Source organism: Chiloscyllium punctatum, chromosome 49 (assembly GCF_047496795.1).
Source record: "Chiloscyllium punctatum isolate Juve2018m chromosome 49, sChiPun1.3, whole genome shotgun sequence".
Classification (NCBI taxonomy): Eukaryota; Metazoa; Chordata; class Chondrichthyes; order Orectolobiformes; family Hemiscylliidae; genus Chiloscyllium; species Chiloscyllium punctatum.
The window spans coordinates 31,129,611-31,142,836 of record NC_092787.1 but is presented as its reverse complement, the minus strand read 5'-3'; the positions used below and the strand labels follow the sequence as shown (position 1 = coordinate 31,142,836).

General features: G+C 45.4%; 1 protein-coding gene across 6 annotated transcripts in view; it reads right to left on the bottom strand.

The window, feature by feature from the left end:
- Positions 1-13,226, bottom strand: part of vav2 (vav 2 guanine nucleotide exchange factor) — a 190,432-nt gene that overhangs the window by 151,631 nt on the left and 25,575 nt on the right. For all 6 annotated transcript variants that reach the window (XR_011956135.1, XM_072566125.1, XM_072566126.1 and 3 more), the window contains exon 2: positions 8,314-8,430. Coding sequence is in view for 5 of the 6 variants with exons in the window: in XM_072566125.1 (XP_072422226.1) it covers positions 8,314-8,430 (117 nt within the window). In the remaining variant the exon portion in view is untranslated. The remainder of the gene's footprint in view (positions 1-8,313; positions 8,431-13,226) is intronic.

The window sequence follows — 13,226 nt, the reverse complement described above, 5'->3', positions numbered from 1 at the left end:
CAAGCCTTATATAAAACAACAATAAAGTTGGTCAGACAGGGAGGCTTTAAAGGAGCAAAGAGGCAGCTAGGGAGAGGTTCAAAAAGAAAATTCTGGAGCCTGGGCATCAGTAGCTGCTTGTAGTGGAGGAATTAAACCTTCCAGATTTCAAAGTTGGAAGAATGGGAAGAATGCAAGGGAAGAGGAGGAGGCAAAATCACAAAAAAGTTTAAGAAACTGATCCCCAGTTTGAAACCTGAGGTAGTGCCTAACTGGGAGATCAGCAAATAGAAGGGTAATGGGTGAACAGAACATTATGCAATTTAAAATGTGGAAGCCACAGAGATTAGCTGGCTTCAAGTTTACAGAGAAACCACCAGGACAGCACGGAAACATTGAGGGCGGAAGTAACAAAGGGCATGAACGAGGGCTCCAGCAGCTGACAAGCTAAAGCAGGAGCAAAGTCTCGGGGGTGACATAAATGGTCATTGAGATGCCATGAAACAGAGCTGAAAATTCATCTCAAATGTGACATTGGGGTTACAAACAATCTGGCTCAGTCTCACTTAATTATCAAGAGGGACAGATTCAATAGTTTGGGACCAAGGTTGAGCCCAGTTAAAGACAATTTGAGCCAAAGGTTTAGAGCTCCAAATATATAATTAGAGGAATTTTTGAGGATCCAATACTGATCAGCTGATAAGCAGCCTAACAGTTAGAAACCAATGGGAGTCATGAGAGATGGTAGTCTGATTTGTTTAACACAAACATGGACATTAAGACTGTAAATGACTGGCCTCCCTGGGTCCAACATTCCCTGGAAATTGGGCAAGGAGCAGGAGGTGGCCTTACAGTCTCTAGTGTATCCTGCCATTCAGTAAGATTCTGGATGATCTGATCTTTGTTCCTTGTCCTTAATTACTTAACCAAAACCTACCAACCTCAAATCTCAAATGAACAATTGTTCGAGCACCTTCACTTTGTGCAGACAAGAGTTCCAACTTTCTCTCACCACAGACAGAAGTTTCTGCTCATTTAAATCCTAAAAGTTCTGTCTCAAATATTTTAGAGGACACTGTGTTCCTTAGACCAACACTCCTAAACCAGGAGAAATTTGTTTCTATCTATATTATCTGTTCCCCTAATATCTTGAACACTTGGTCATCAAATCAGCTCTTAATCTTCCAAATCTAGGGAATCTAACTTTAGTCTGCCCTTCTCATTTAACTAGGTGCTATTCTGGTAAATCTACACTCCTCAAAAACCAATATCTCCTTCATAAAACGGATGTCCAGAACTGTTAATAGTATCTCCACACACAGTCTAACCAGGGCTTTGTATCCCCATCTATTCCAGTCTTCACAATATAAAGAATAGCATCCCTGGATATTTTCTGTGCTTGATCATAACATTTTAATAACCTACATACATGGCACCCATCCATCGTGACTGTGTACACCAAGTGGAGTGCAACACACTGACTCCTTGGTTTCGGAAATTGCTGCCGTGCACAGACTGGAGAGAGACCCTCAGAGGAAAAGGAAATTAGATGACCCTCCACCTCTTCAGCTCTGCCTCACTTTCCTCATTTAAAATTATTAGGAGCATCAATCTCTGACCAACACTTTGCTGACCTGTCAAAATATGTTCTTGTCTGCTCAGTTGTCAAATCCTGTGTAACATGACAGAGGAGAATCGTGTGACTACTTGAAGTAATACAAACATGCAAATTGTTGTTACAATCTGCATTTGAACAAACCTTCACAGAAAAGAAGGGGATTAAAAATGCACTCATCATGAATTCAATGATATGACTGCTACAAAATACTATCACTACTCAAAAGTCACAAAGCTGACAGGGGCTATGATCCAGGGAGGATGGGCTTGTTCTCTGGATCCTATTATTATTGAACATGGGGGTCCAGGAGAGGGGAGGATCCACACTAATCCCAGCAGCTGCCATACTGTGTACTGGAACAGAATTTTGACACCAGAACTAAAGGATTCATTGTTGTGTACACTGCTATTATACAGAGAGAAACCCTGTCCAGGAATTAATTGTGGGTGACGTCAATTATAAAGGAATGTAAAGGGAACTGGAAACATATTCAACAGTGAGATATTTGGAGAGGTAGGGGACTGTAGCATCGGGGTGGTGGGGGAAGCTGGGTTTTGTGGGGTCAACGTGCAAAATGTTTTCTGAGGTAGGGGAAGGGGGTAGGGAGATGCAGTTGGAGTTGGGTTGGAGAAAAATGTTATACACAAGGCAGGTCAAGAATTAATTTGTTGTCTTCAGGCTTTTCTGATGCGAGTTTGTGGTGGACGGAGCACTTCCTGGACCAGCAGCCGGTAAATTGTTTCCCCATATCCTGCACCTGCTTCACACTCAATTCACATCAGTAATCGTTCACACACGTTAGCACAGCACACTGGCCAGTCCACTTTGACACTGGAGACCATGCCCTTACTCTGTCCTTCAACAGAGAACAACAAATACAGCATGTCTGCCTGAAGCCTCACAGCTAATTGCCCCTCCCTGTGTCGTACTAAACAGGACAGAATATCCCAAAACTTTGCCCCACTTTACAGCTGCCACCACTGACCCCAGGGGTTAGAGAGGGGGGGCAAAAATCAGCAAGGGTTCTGCTGACCCCTGACACTGACCCCAGGGGTTAAGTGTTGGTGGGGGGGGGGATATCTCCCTGAACTGCTGCAGTCCATTTGGTGTAGCGACATCCACAATGTCATTAGGAAGTGAATTGACACTGAAACAGTAAAGGGACGGTGACACACGCCCAAGTCAGAATGGTGAGTGGCTTAGAGAACACGACATAACAACAAGGAGCAGGAGGCAGCCATTGAGCCCCTTGAGCCTGATCCACCATTTAATACAAACATGGCTGATCTCATCTCAGCCTCACCTTCCCACCTTCCTCATCTCAATTTCCATATCCTGCTCCCTGTAACATTTCAACACATTACTAATTAAAGTCTACCGATCTCCTCCTCAAAATTACTCAACATCGCAGCATCCACAGCACGCTTGGGGAGTGAATTCCACAGATTCATGATCCTTTGGGAGAAGTAATTTCTCGTCATTTATTGTAAACCTGCTACCCCCTATCCTAAAACTATGACCTCTCATTTCAGATTGCCCATATCAGGAATCACCCAATCTACAGTAACGTTGTCAATCCCTTGAGTATCTTCTCTATCTCAATTAGATTTTCTCTCATTCTTCGAAACTTCAGAGAGTCGAGTCCTAAACTACTGAATCTTTATTTATAAGGCAAACCTCCCCCCCCCACCACCCCAATATCTCTGGAATCTATTTTAGTGATCAAGGGCTTATGCCCAAACATCAATTCTCCTGCTGCTCGGATACTGCCTGACCTGCTGTGCTTTTCCAGTGTCACACTTTAACACTTATTTTGGTGTCAACTGCAAATTTGGCCGTACTACTTCCCATCCCCATATCCAAGTCATTAATACAGATTGAAAATAGGAAATGCCTGGAGGACCAAACCCTGTAATACCCCATTAGCTACATCTCGCAAACCAGAAAAAGACCCATTTATCCAGACTCTCTGTTTTCTGTTGGTTAGCCATTCCTACATCCAAGATAATAAATTGCCCCTAACTCCAGGTGATCTTACCCTGCAAACAGCACCTCTTCAAATGCCTTTATGAAGTCTAGATAGACATGCACAGGATCCCCATCACCCACTTTTATTGTTACATCTTAATACAAGTTCTCGCAAATTAGGCAAACATGACTGACCCTTCATTAAACCATGCCAATTCTGATGGATTGTATTCAGACTTTCCAAAATGTCTTGTTGTTACTTCCTTAAGAACAGATTTGGACAATTTCCCAATGGCAAACATTAAATTCACTGGTCTGTAACTTCCTATTTTATGCCTTCCTTTCTGATTAAGGGCAAGATATTAGCATTTTTCCAATCCACTGCAACCTTTCCCATCTCCAGGGAATTTTGGAATATTATAACCAATGGATCCACTATCACTGCTGCCACTTCCTTCAAAACCCGAGGATATGGGCTCCAGGTCCAGGGACTGAACTGCCTTCAATCCCAATTGTTTGTTCAGTACTTCCTCCACCCTCCCACTTGCTCCATTAATGAGGACTGTTCTAATTTCCTCCATTCTATAACCTCGACATCAGCTCTTACTATAGGGATGTTAATGGTGTCCTTAGAGACAGAAAAGCTGTGCGTGGTGGTCCTATCTCTCTGCTGCCTTTGCCTTTTAGGATAGCAGTGGCCATGTGCTTGGTGCTGTCCAAGACCAGCTGGACATAAAAATATAACACCACTGAGTCCATGATCCAGGTGAGCATGACATAGGTGCCAAGGGAGCGCTGGACTATTGAAGGGCCAGCTCCAAGGGAGCATTGCACACGTGGATCAGCCCGAGGTTTTGTAAGGCTTTGTCTCCCTCTGATGAAGGCAAGAATTGATTGCGATTTGAGAGGTTTACACAGTGCTGCAGCCAGACATTCCCACTGCGTTATGTTCAGCAAGTCACCAGATACTTGAATTGTGACCAAGGTGCCTCTGGTGACAGGAACCTCATCTCCTGGTCACTGGATGGGAATAAAATTTCACTTGGGCCTAGAACTATAGAGCTGGAACAGAGCCCACAGAAACTCTGAGCATTAGGGACTCCAATGCTGCGTCAGTGAAAACTAATCGTTTCTCGAAGAACAGAAAATGGTTTCAATTAAACACATTGGATTTTGATTATTGCGTAAGTTTCAGAGTTCCTCGGCTCCCACCAGCTATAAGCCTTTCAACACACAGCCCCATGAACTGTTGAGCTCTGTAAAGGGAGACGCCCTACAGCAGCAAACCTGAACAGCTGGCTGGCTGTCTCATACTACTGTACTCCTCTGACCAGAAACCAGAGGGGCAAGACGTCCCCAGGTCTGTCTGACTGTGGAGTGACCATCAAGGCACAGAGACAAATTCTGGAAGAGGGGCACCTCTGGACAGGGAATTCCTGTCTATCTCCAGCCCTTGCAAGTGCATGTGTATACACACACACAGCTGTTCAGTGGGGCTGGGAACTTGCGGTGATAATTCAATGTCTGACAGTGGTCATAACACATGGTAGACAACAGAACTTAGACTTGCATCTTGTAGGTCAGGAGGAAAAATGAAGCAAAATTAACACCTTCAACAGCACAAACATCCAGATGTCACTCACAGATCTACACCATACTTCCAGCCATTTTGCCCATCTGCTCAGTGCTGGGGTTTCTACAAGGCTCCTCCTCCAAACCCCTTGTCACCTCATGTATGCCTCAGTTCCTCACTCCTGTGTTTATCCAGCTTCCCCTTAAATACACTGACACAATTTCCCTTGAGCACTCTGCACAGGAATGAGTTCCACATTCTCACTAATCTCTGGGAGAAGAGCGCTTGATTGGATTTATTAGGGATTACTTTAGATTATATTTGACATTGTACATTATTCTGCGAAATCTTGCCTTTCACCTGCCATGCCCCTTTCAATCACACGCACACCACTATGCTGCTCTAGTGCTTCATGATCACACACACATTGCACATCACCCCTGGCTGCAGAGAATTTGCTGATTTTCAGAAAAATGTCACCTCTAAAACATTATCTACTTAGAAACAGGTCAGTGTCTGTTCATCCACACAGCGATTAGCCTGACAGTGTGTCACACCATATTTTACAGCTGCCCATACTTAGTTTCAGTCACAAAGCTGAATAAAATATTGCAAGGACCTGTCCCATTCCATTAGAGAGAAACAGAGCCAATAACACTCCACAGTTAGCAGCTCAAACTACAGTACACCGAGATCTTCTTTCAAACTGTACTCAACTGGGACACACTGAAGAGGGTCTCAAAACATATCAGTCTGGCCCCAAATTCCCAACTCACATCCCACTCATTGCCCTACTCCTTCCACCCCCACTCATTCTCCCTCTGCCAGCCCTGCACACATAACCCCAAAACAATCTTCCCACACCCACTGTACCCACCAGTGCATCCAGCACCACCCTCTCCCAGCCAGGAGTCACATTAACCAACTGTGTGTTTGGGGGAAGAACCCCATGGGCAGGTTTCTGTCTATGCCTGTCCTGTTGAATGTTGCTGCGTGAATAACAGCCAGCGCAGCAACAGCAGAAAGGGCTTTACAATGGCATGGTACTTTAGGCAGCAGCTGGGAACTTATCTGCACTGGTTGGGGGATGGGGGTGGGGTGGGAGGGGCTCTGGGATGAATGGGGTGCGAGGACTCACAAAAGCAGTGACATTATTTCCACCCACTACTATTACTGCAGGAAGCAGGTTGTGAAAAAACAGTGTAAAAACAATGACTGCAGATGCTGAAAACCAAATACTGGATTAGTGGTGCTGGAAGAGCACAGCAGTTCAGGCAGCATCCAACGAGCAGCGAAACCGACGTTTCGGGCAAAAGCCCTTCATCAGGAATAAAGGCAGTGAGCCTGAAGCGTGGAGAGATAAGCGAGAGGAGGGTGGGGGTGGGGAGAGAGTAGCATAGAGTACAATGGGTGAGTGGGGGAGGAGATGAAGGTGATAAGTCAAGGAGGAGAGGGTGGAGTGGATAGGTGGAAAAGAAGATAGGCAGGTCGGACAAGTCCGGACAAGTCAAGGAGACAGTTACTGAGCTGGAAGTTTGAAACTAGGATGAGGTGGGGGAAGGGGAAATGAGGAAGCTGTTGAAGTCCACATTGATGCCCTGGGGTTGAAGTGTTCCGAGGCGAAAGATGAGGCGTTCTTCCTCCAGGCGTCTGGTGGTGAGGGAGCGGCGGTGAAAGAGGCCCAGGACCTCCATGTCCTCGGCAGAGTGGGAGGGGGAATTGAAATGTTGGGCCACGGGACGGTTTGGTTGATTGGTGCGGGTGTCTCGGAGATGTTCCCTAAAGACATCTAAAGGTCCTGGGCCTCCTTCACCGCCGCTCCCTCACCACCAGACGCCTGGAGGAAGAACGCCTCACCTTCCGCCTCGGAACACTTCAACCCCAGGGCATCAATGTGGACTTCAACAGCTTCCTCATTTCCCCTTCCCCCACCTCATCCTAGTTTCAAACTTCCAGCTCAGTAACTGTCTCCTTGACTTGTCCGGACTTGTCCGACCTGCCTATCTTCTTTTCCACCTATCCACCCCACCCTCTCCTCCTTGACCTATCACCTTCATCCCCTCCCCCACTCACCCATTGTACTCTATGCTACTCTCTCCCCACCCCCACCCTCCTCTCGCTTATCTCTCCACGCTTTAGGTTCACTGCCTTTATTCCTGATGAAGGGCTTTTGCCCGAAACGTTGATTTCGCTGCTCGTTGGATGCTGCCTGAACTGCTGTGCTCTTCCAGCACCACTAATCCAGTATGTGAAAAAACAGTGGCAAATCATCGTTAGTCAGCCCGAGACACACACTGCGTGGGGAGAGAAGGCTCTCAATGCCTCCACCCAATCACTGCTCCCCCTGGACACCTGCCCCGACAGCCACCACCACCCCCTACGCTGACCCCACCCGCTCCCACACCCACTGCGCCCCACCAAGTGCAGACCCTCCTAGTCCAGGGTCTACAGTGCACCCCCCTGCCATTTCTCAGCAGCCCCTGGGAAAAGGGAGCAGTTTCACTCTTTGCTGAGCTGATCAAGCTGTCAGATCACACAACATCCTAACTTCTTTCCAAAAGGGCCAGACAAGATGAGATTAAACACAAAACGGAGATTTCAAACGACAGTTAGGAATCCTGCCAACATTCAACTTCGAAGAACACAAACAATCCTGACTCATGTCCCAATTTACAAAGAACAGGCTGCGAGACACTGAGTCCCTCCTCAGAGATAACAGCCCTTCCATGCCGTCCCGAGTCGAGGGAGTGAGAGAGACCCTCTGGCCTCCTCAGAGGGAGGCACCAGTCTCCACCCCTCCAGCCTCTCTATAGCGAATAGACCCTCCCCAGAGGGCTACCATGACCATTAATCCCCCCTCTCCCACAGAAATCTACGGCACTACACCCCCCAGGCTGATGACCCCTTCCCAGAGAGATCTACTGCTCTCCCCCTCCCCACCACCCCAGGCTGGTCAACCTTCCCCAGGGAGAGCTCCCTAGGCTCTGAGGATCCAGCCAGACTCCGTTGCTGTGGGGGGAGTTCAGGTCTCTCTCAGTTTCCTCTGTTTCTTGTTGAACAAATACACCTCCCATGGAGGAGAACACAGCACCTACTGTGGTGACTCAGTCACCTGCTAGGCCGGACACAGCGTTCACTTAGACTGTTACACAACAACCAGTGCATTGTTACTTACCTTTCCAAAGTCCCTCACGTCAAACAAGTCAAACGGGTCGAAGAGTTCACTGTTCCTCATTCCAAATTTATCGTGACAAACTTTCAGGAATGTTCGGATGTTCTTCAGGCACAAGAACTACAAAGGGAGAGAAACAGTGCATTTAGAAAAAGAAGCTACACTGATTTAGAGCAGCCATTCCCCAGTGAAATGCTTATCCCTGTGTCAGCATCACAAATAGCAAACTGTAACTTCCTGTTTACAGCAGCATTAAAACATTTCATCTTCAGTATCACAGAGAGATAGTATATTTAGGAGGAGCGTGGTAAAAGAGTGCATTTCAAGTTTTGTGGACGTACCTAGAGTGGTTTCTTTAAGAGTTCATTGGAAGTTCAGTGAACATTGGAGCTTTCTTCCAACAAGGCTTTGAGAAATACCCAGATTCCTGGGTGATAACTGTTTGCTTTTCTGTAGAACCTACTGTTTTGAATAGGATTTTATTTTGGGGGGGAGGGGGGGGGGGGGGGAGGAGGTGCTCAGGTGGAAAGAAACCTCTCCAACCCCTCTCCCCCATTTCTGGAACCCAACACATCAGTGCAGGATGAAACTCATTTTTCTTTTGAAAGAGTGATTGATGAAACGTGCTAAGATTGTATTTCTTGAGCATGCTACATCAGCAGAACTTCAGAGACAACCCTTCGTGACTTTGATTTTCAGTAATTTGTGCTCAGAATGAATGACAGTAAAATGACAGAAAGATACAAAGGAAAACAAACTGAAGGCCGTGTTGGTGAGGCCTCTTCTGGAACACCGTGTCCAGTTCTGCTTGCCCAGTTAGTTACAGGAGGGATATTATCAAGCTGAAGAGGGTTCAGAAGAGATTTACCAGGATGTTACCCAGTATGGAAGGTTTGAGTTATAAAGCAAGGCTGAATAGGCTGGGGCACGTTTCACTGGAATGTAGGGGCTTGAGAGGCAACCTGATAGAAGTTTATAAAATAATGAGAGGTATAGATAGAGTTAATGGGAATTGTCTTTTCCCAAAGATGGGGGATTTCAAGACTACGGGGCACACTTTTAAGGTGAGAGGAGAGAGATTCAAAAAAGACCTCAGAAGCAAATGTCTTCTTAAACACAGAGGGTGATTCACGTGTAGAATTAACTTCCTGAGGAAGTGGTGGATGCGGGTGCAGTTACAATGTTCAAAAGATATTTGGATAAGTACACGAATAGGAAAGGTTTGGAGGGATATGGGCCAAGAGGAATCAGGTGGGACTAGTTTAGTTAGGGATTATGTTCAGCATGGACTGGTTGGACTGAAGGGTCTGTTTCTGTACTGTATAACTGTGACTCCGTCAGGAACCTACAAAGGGTTACAGATTGGTTAAATGGGTAAAGATCTGGAAATGGAGTACAATATGCAATGTATGAAATTGTCAATTTTGGCAGAAAGAATAAAAAAAGCAGCACATTGTCTAAACAGTGAGAGGTCACAGAGCTGAGAGGCAGAGGGACCTGGGTGCCTAAGTGCATGAATCACTGAAGGTTAAGCCACAAGGACAGCAAGTAATCAGGAAAGCTAATAGAGTGTTGTGGTTTACTGCAAAGGAACACGAGTACAAGAGTAGGGAGGTTATGCTTCAGTTGTACATGGCAGGGAGTTGACATCTGGAGTACAGTATTTGGTCCAGTACTGGTCACTGCACGTACAGTAGGATGTTAATACAATGGAAGCAGCTCACAAACTATTTCCCAGACTAATCCCTTGAATAAGCAGATTGCCTTCGAGAAAAGGTTAGATATGCTAGGCCAAGCTCATTTGGGGTTTAGAAGAGTCTGAGGTGACTTAATTGAAACAATGAAGATCCTTTGGGGACTTGACCAGGTGGATATTGAAAGGATGCTGGGTCGCCCTCCCCCTTTTTGTCTTCAGGAAGATTTCACTGACCAATGGTTTTCTTGGAAAAGAAAAATCCTGCAGTCAAATCTTAAAAATTTGTGCATGTTTTGGGGATAATCAGAGGGTGAGGCATTTATACTTCTTCATTAGCCTTCTAATGTGCTAACTAAATTGTCACCCAATTGAATGCAACTTTATTAAATATTTTTGAAAATAAACTAATAGTTGCACTCATTCAGAAACCTGGTCAATCATTTTAAATAACACCTGATATACATGGGGCATTTAATTGGTCACCTTGCTAAATGGACAAAGCATTATTAATTTCTAAGACCATAAGGTTAGAAACAGATGGAGGCCATTCATGCCATCTAGTCAGCTCCAATTACATCATGGCTGATCTGATCATCCTCAACTCCACAACCCTTGACTCCCTTTCTAATTACAAGTCTATCTATCTCAATCTTGCATATATTTAATGACCCAGCCATGACAGTCCTCTCTGGTTAAAAATTCTAAACGTGCACCGCCCTGAGAGAGAAAAAAAGATTTGCCTCATCTCTGTCCCAAACGTACAGCTCCTTATTTTGAGATTACCTTAAAAGATATTTGGATGAGTATTTCAAAACATCATGTTAAAAATGACAACACCAGGCTATAGTCCAACAGGTTTAGTTGGAAGCACTAGCTTTCAGAGGGTCATTCCTTCATCAGGTGGTTAGGAGCAGCACTCCGAAAACTAGTGCTTCCAAATAAACCATAGAGTCATAGAGATGTACAGTATGGAACAGACCCTTCGGGCCAACCCGTCCATGCCAACCTGATACCCCAACACAATCTAGTCCCACCCACCAGCACCCGGCCCATATCCATCCAAATGCCTCTTAAATGTTGCAATAGTACCAGTCTCCACCAGTTGGACTATAACCCAGTGTTTTGTGATTTTAAACTTTGCCCACCCCAGTCCAACACCACCATTGCCAGCCAATTCAAATATCATAATATTCATGGATATAGGCCAAGTGCAGGAAATTGGGATTAGAGCACTTTCAGTGGCAGTTAGGTCAATGCAGACTCAATGGGCTGAAAAGTCTTTTCTGTGTCTTATGAACTGGAGATTCTGCTCTCTGGTCCTGGACACAAGGGAAAACAAGCTCTCTACCATTTTTCCTAACATCCCTTCAGAATCTTGTATCTCAGTTAGGTCATCTTTTGTTTTCTAACAAAAGGGGGGGGGGGGGGGGGGGGGTGAAGACCATACCCCAGTGACAGGGTCGGTGCACGGGGGAGACCGTACCCCAGTAAGAGTCAGTGTATGTGGGACTGTATCCCAGTTAAAGGATTAAAAATGGTGGATTTTTCTCTTTCCAACAAACAGGGCCTGATTTGAAACAAAAAAAACTCAGTTTCATCTTGTGTGCACAATGTAAAGGCTGAACATTCTCAGTGAGCTGTCTGTACAGATTGTAGACAACAGCTGCGTTTACAGCCCAGGTCTGCAACGGTTCAGGGTCATAATGGGGGCACAATGTTGTTACTGACACAATCAGAAAAACAGAGAGACTTTCACCCAATATATCTAATAATCAGTGACACAGTGAGAGCAGGGTAGTAAAGGGCTCCTGGGACAGAGTTTGTTCAAAACAAGGGTGGGAGTTTATTCATCCTCTCGTCTGGTCCACTCAGAATTTTGCAGTTTGTCAGATTTAAGTCAGTAGGACAGTGAGCATCAATTATCATTCCAGAAACCAAAAGAATTATGGATACTGGAAATCAGGAAACAAAAAGCAGACACTGATGGAAAAGCCCAGTAGGTCTGGCAGCATCTGAGGCCAGAAACCAGATATGACGTTTCGAGTCAAGTGACCCTTCCTCAGAATCCCTCAGCAGGCATTTGGATGAAAGATTCACATTTCAATTCCTTTATTTTAACCCAGAGGGTCAGCGCCGCACTGCGTGAGAGTCAGCGCTGAGGGGGACGCCTGTCTGAGTTGTTGTCTTCCCTATGGGACATTAAACTTGGTGCAAAGTTCTCAAAGTTGGCTCCAATAATCCATGCCTGAGCTCTCTGAATGGAAGGTAAGTATTGGTGAGGGAGAGACCAGGATATCTTGATTAAGCAATAAACTGAAACTCCCGATCTGGCAGTTTAAGTGACACAATGGAAAACTCTTCACTCTCTGATGTTCCCAAGTCAAAGCAGAGAGACTACAGAATTTTTTTGGGTTTGATTTGTTGTTGTTACATGTACCGAGACACGGTGAAAAGTGTTGCTTTGTGTGCCATACAGGCCAATTGTACCACACAGAGTGCATCAGGATAGCAGAACAGACTGCAGAATACAGTAATACAGCTGCAGAAAAGGTGCAAAGAGAGACAGATCAGAATTAACATTTGAGAGGTCTATTTTAAAGTCTTATAACAGTGGGGAAGAAGATGTTCTCAAAACTGTTCATACCTGCATTTAAAAACTTTTATATCATCAGAAAGAAAAGATTGGAAGAGAGTATAACTGGGGTGGGAGGAGTCCTTGATTATGTTGGTTGCCTTGTGAATTAAATACGTCCTGCATCAAAGCCAACAGGAATGACCGGGACAGAGGAGGAGGTTGGGAAGATACTTTCGGGAGCAGGCAAGCTCATTCCCCAGACCATACACACGGCTTTGCCTGCCCAAGTTCTTGAAAACCAAAGTCAATACAGTGCACAATGCCCTGGCTGAGAATTGAGTTTCTCGTCATGATTATTCATTCAAAGCAGAGTCTTAAACTAACTGCAGGCGGCATTGTAAATGAACACCTACGGGCTGCAGGAACTGGGACAATCAGGCTATTGAAAACCTACAAAGTGACCAAGCCACACGTTTGTATTTCAAGCAAAAGGAGGTTGTCTCATTGGATGTCAGCTCGCCCTCCTTCACCCATCAACCAAAGCTAAAAATATAATCATTCCGATTGTGACTGAGAATGGAGACTAACGCTTCCACACAACAAAAGCAGTCAATTCTTTTCTCTTCAACACTCTTATCCACCATA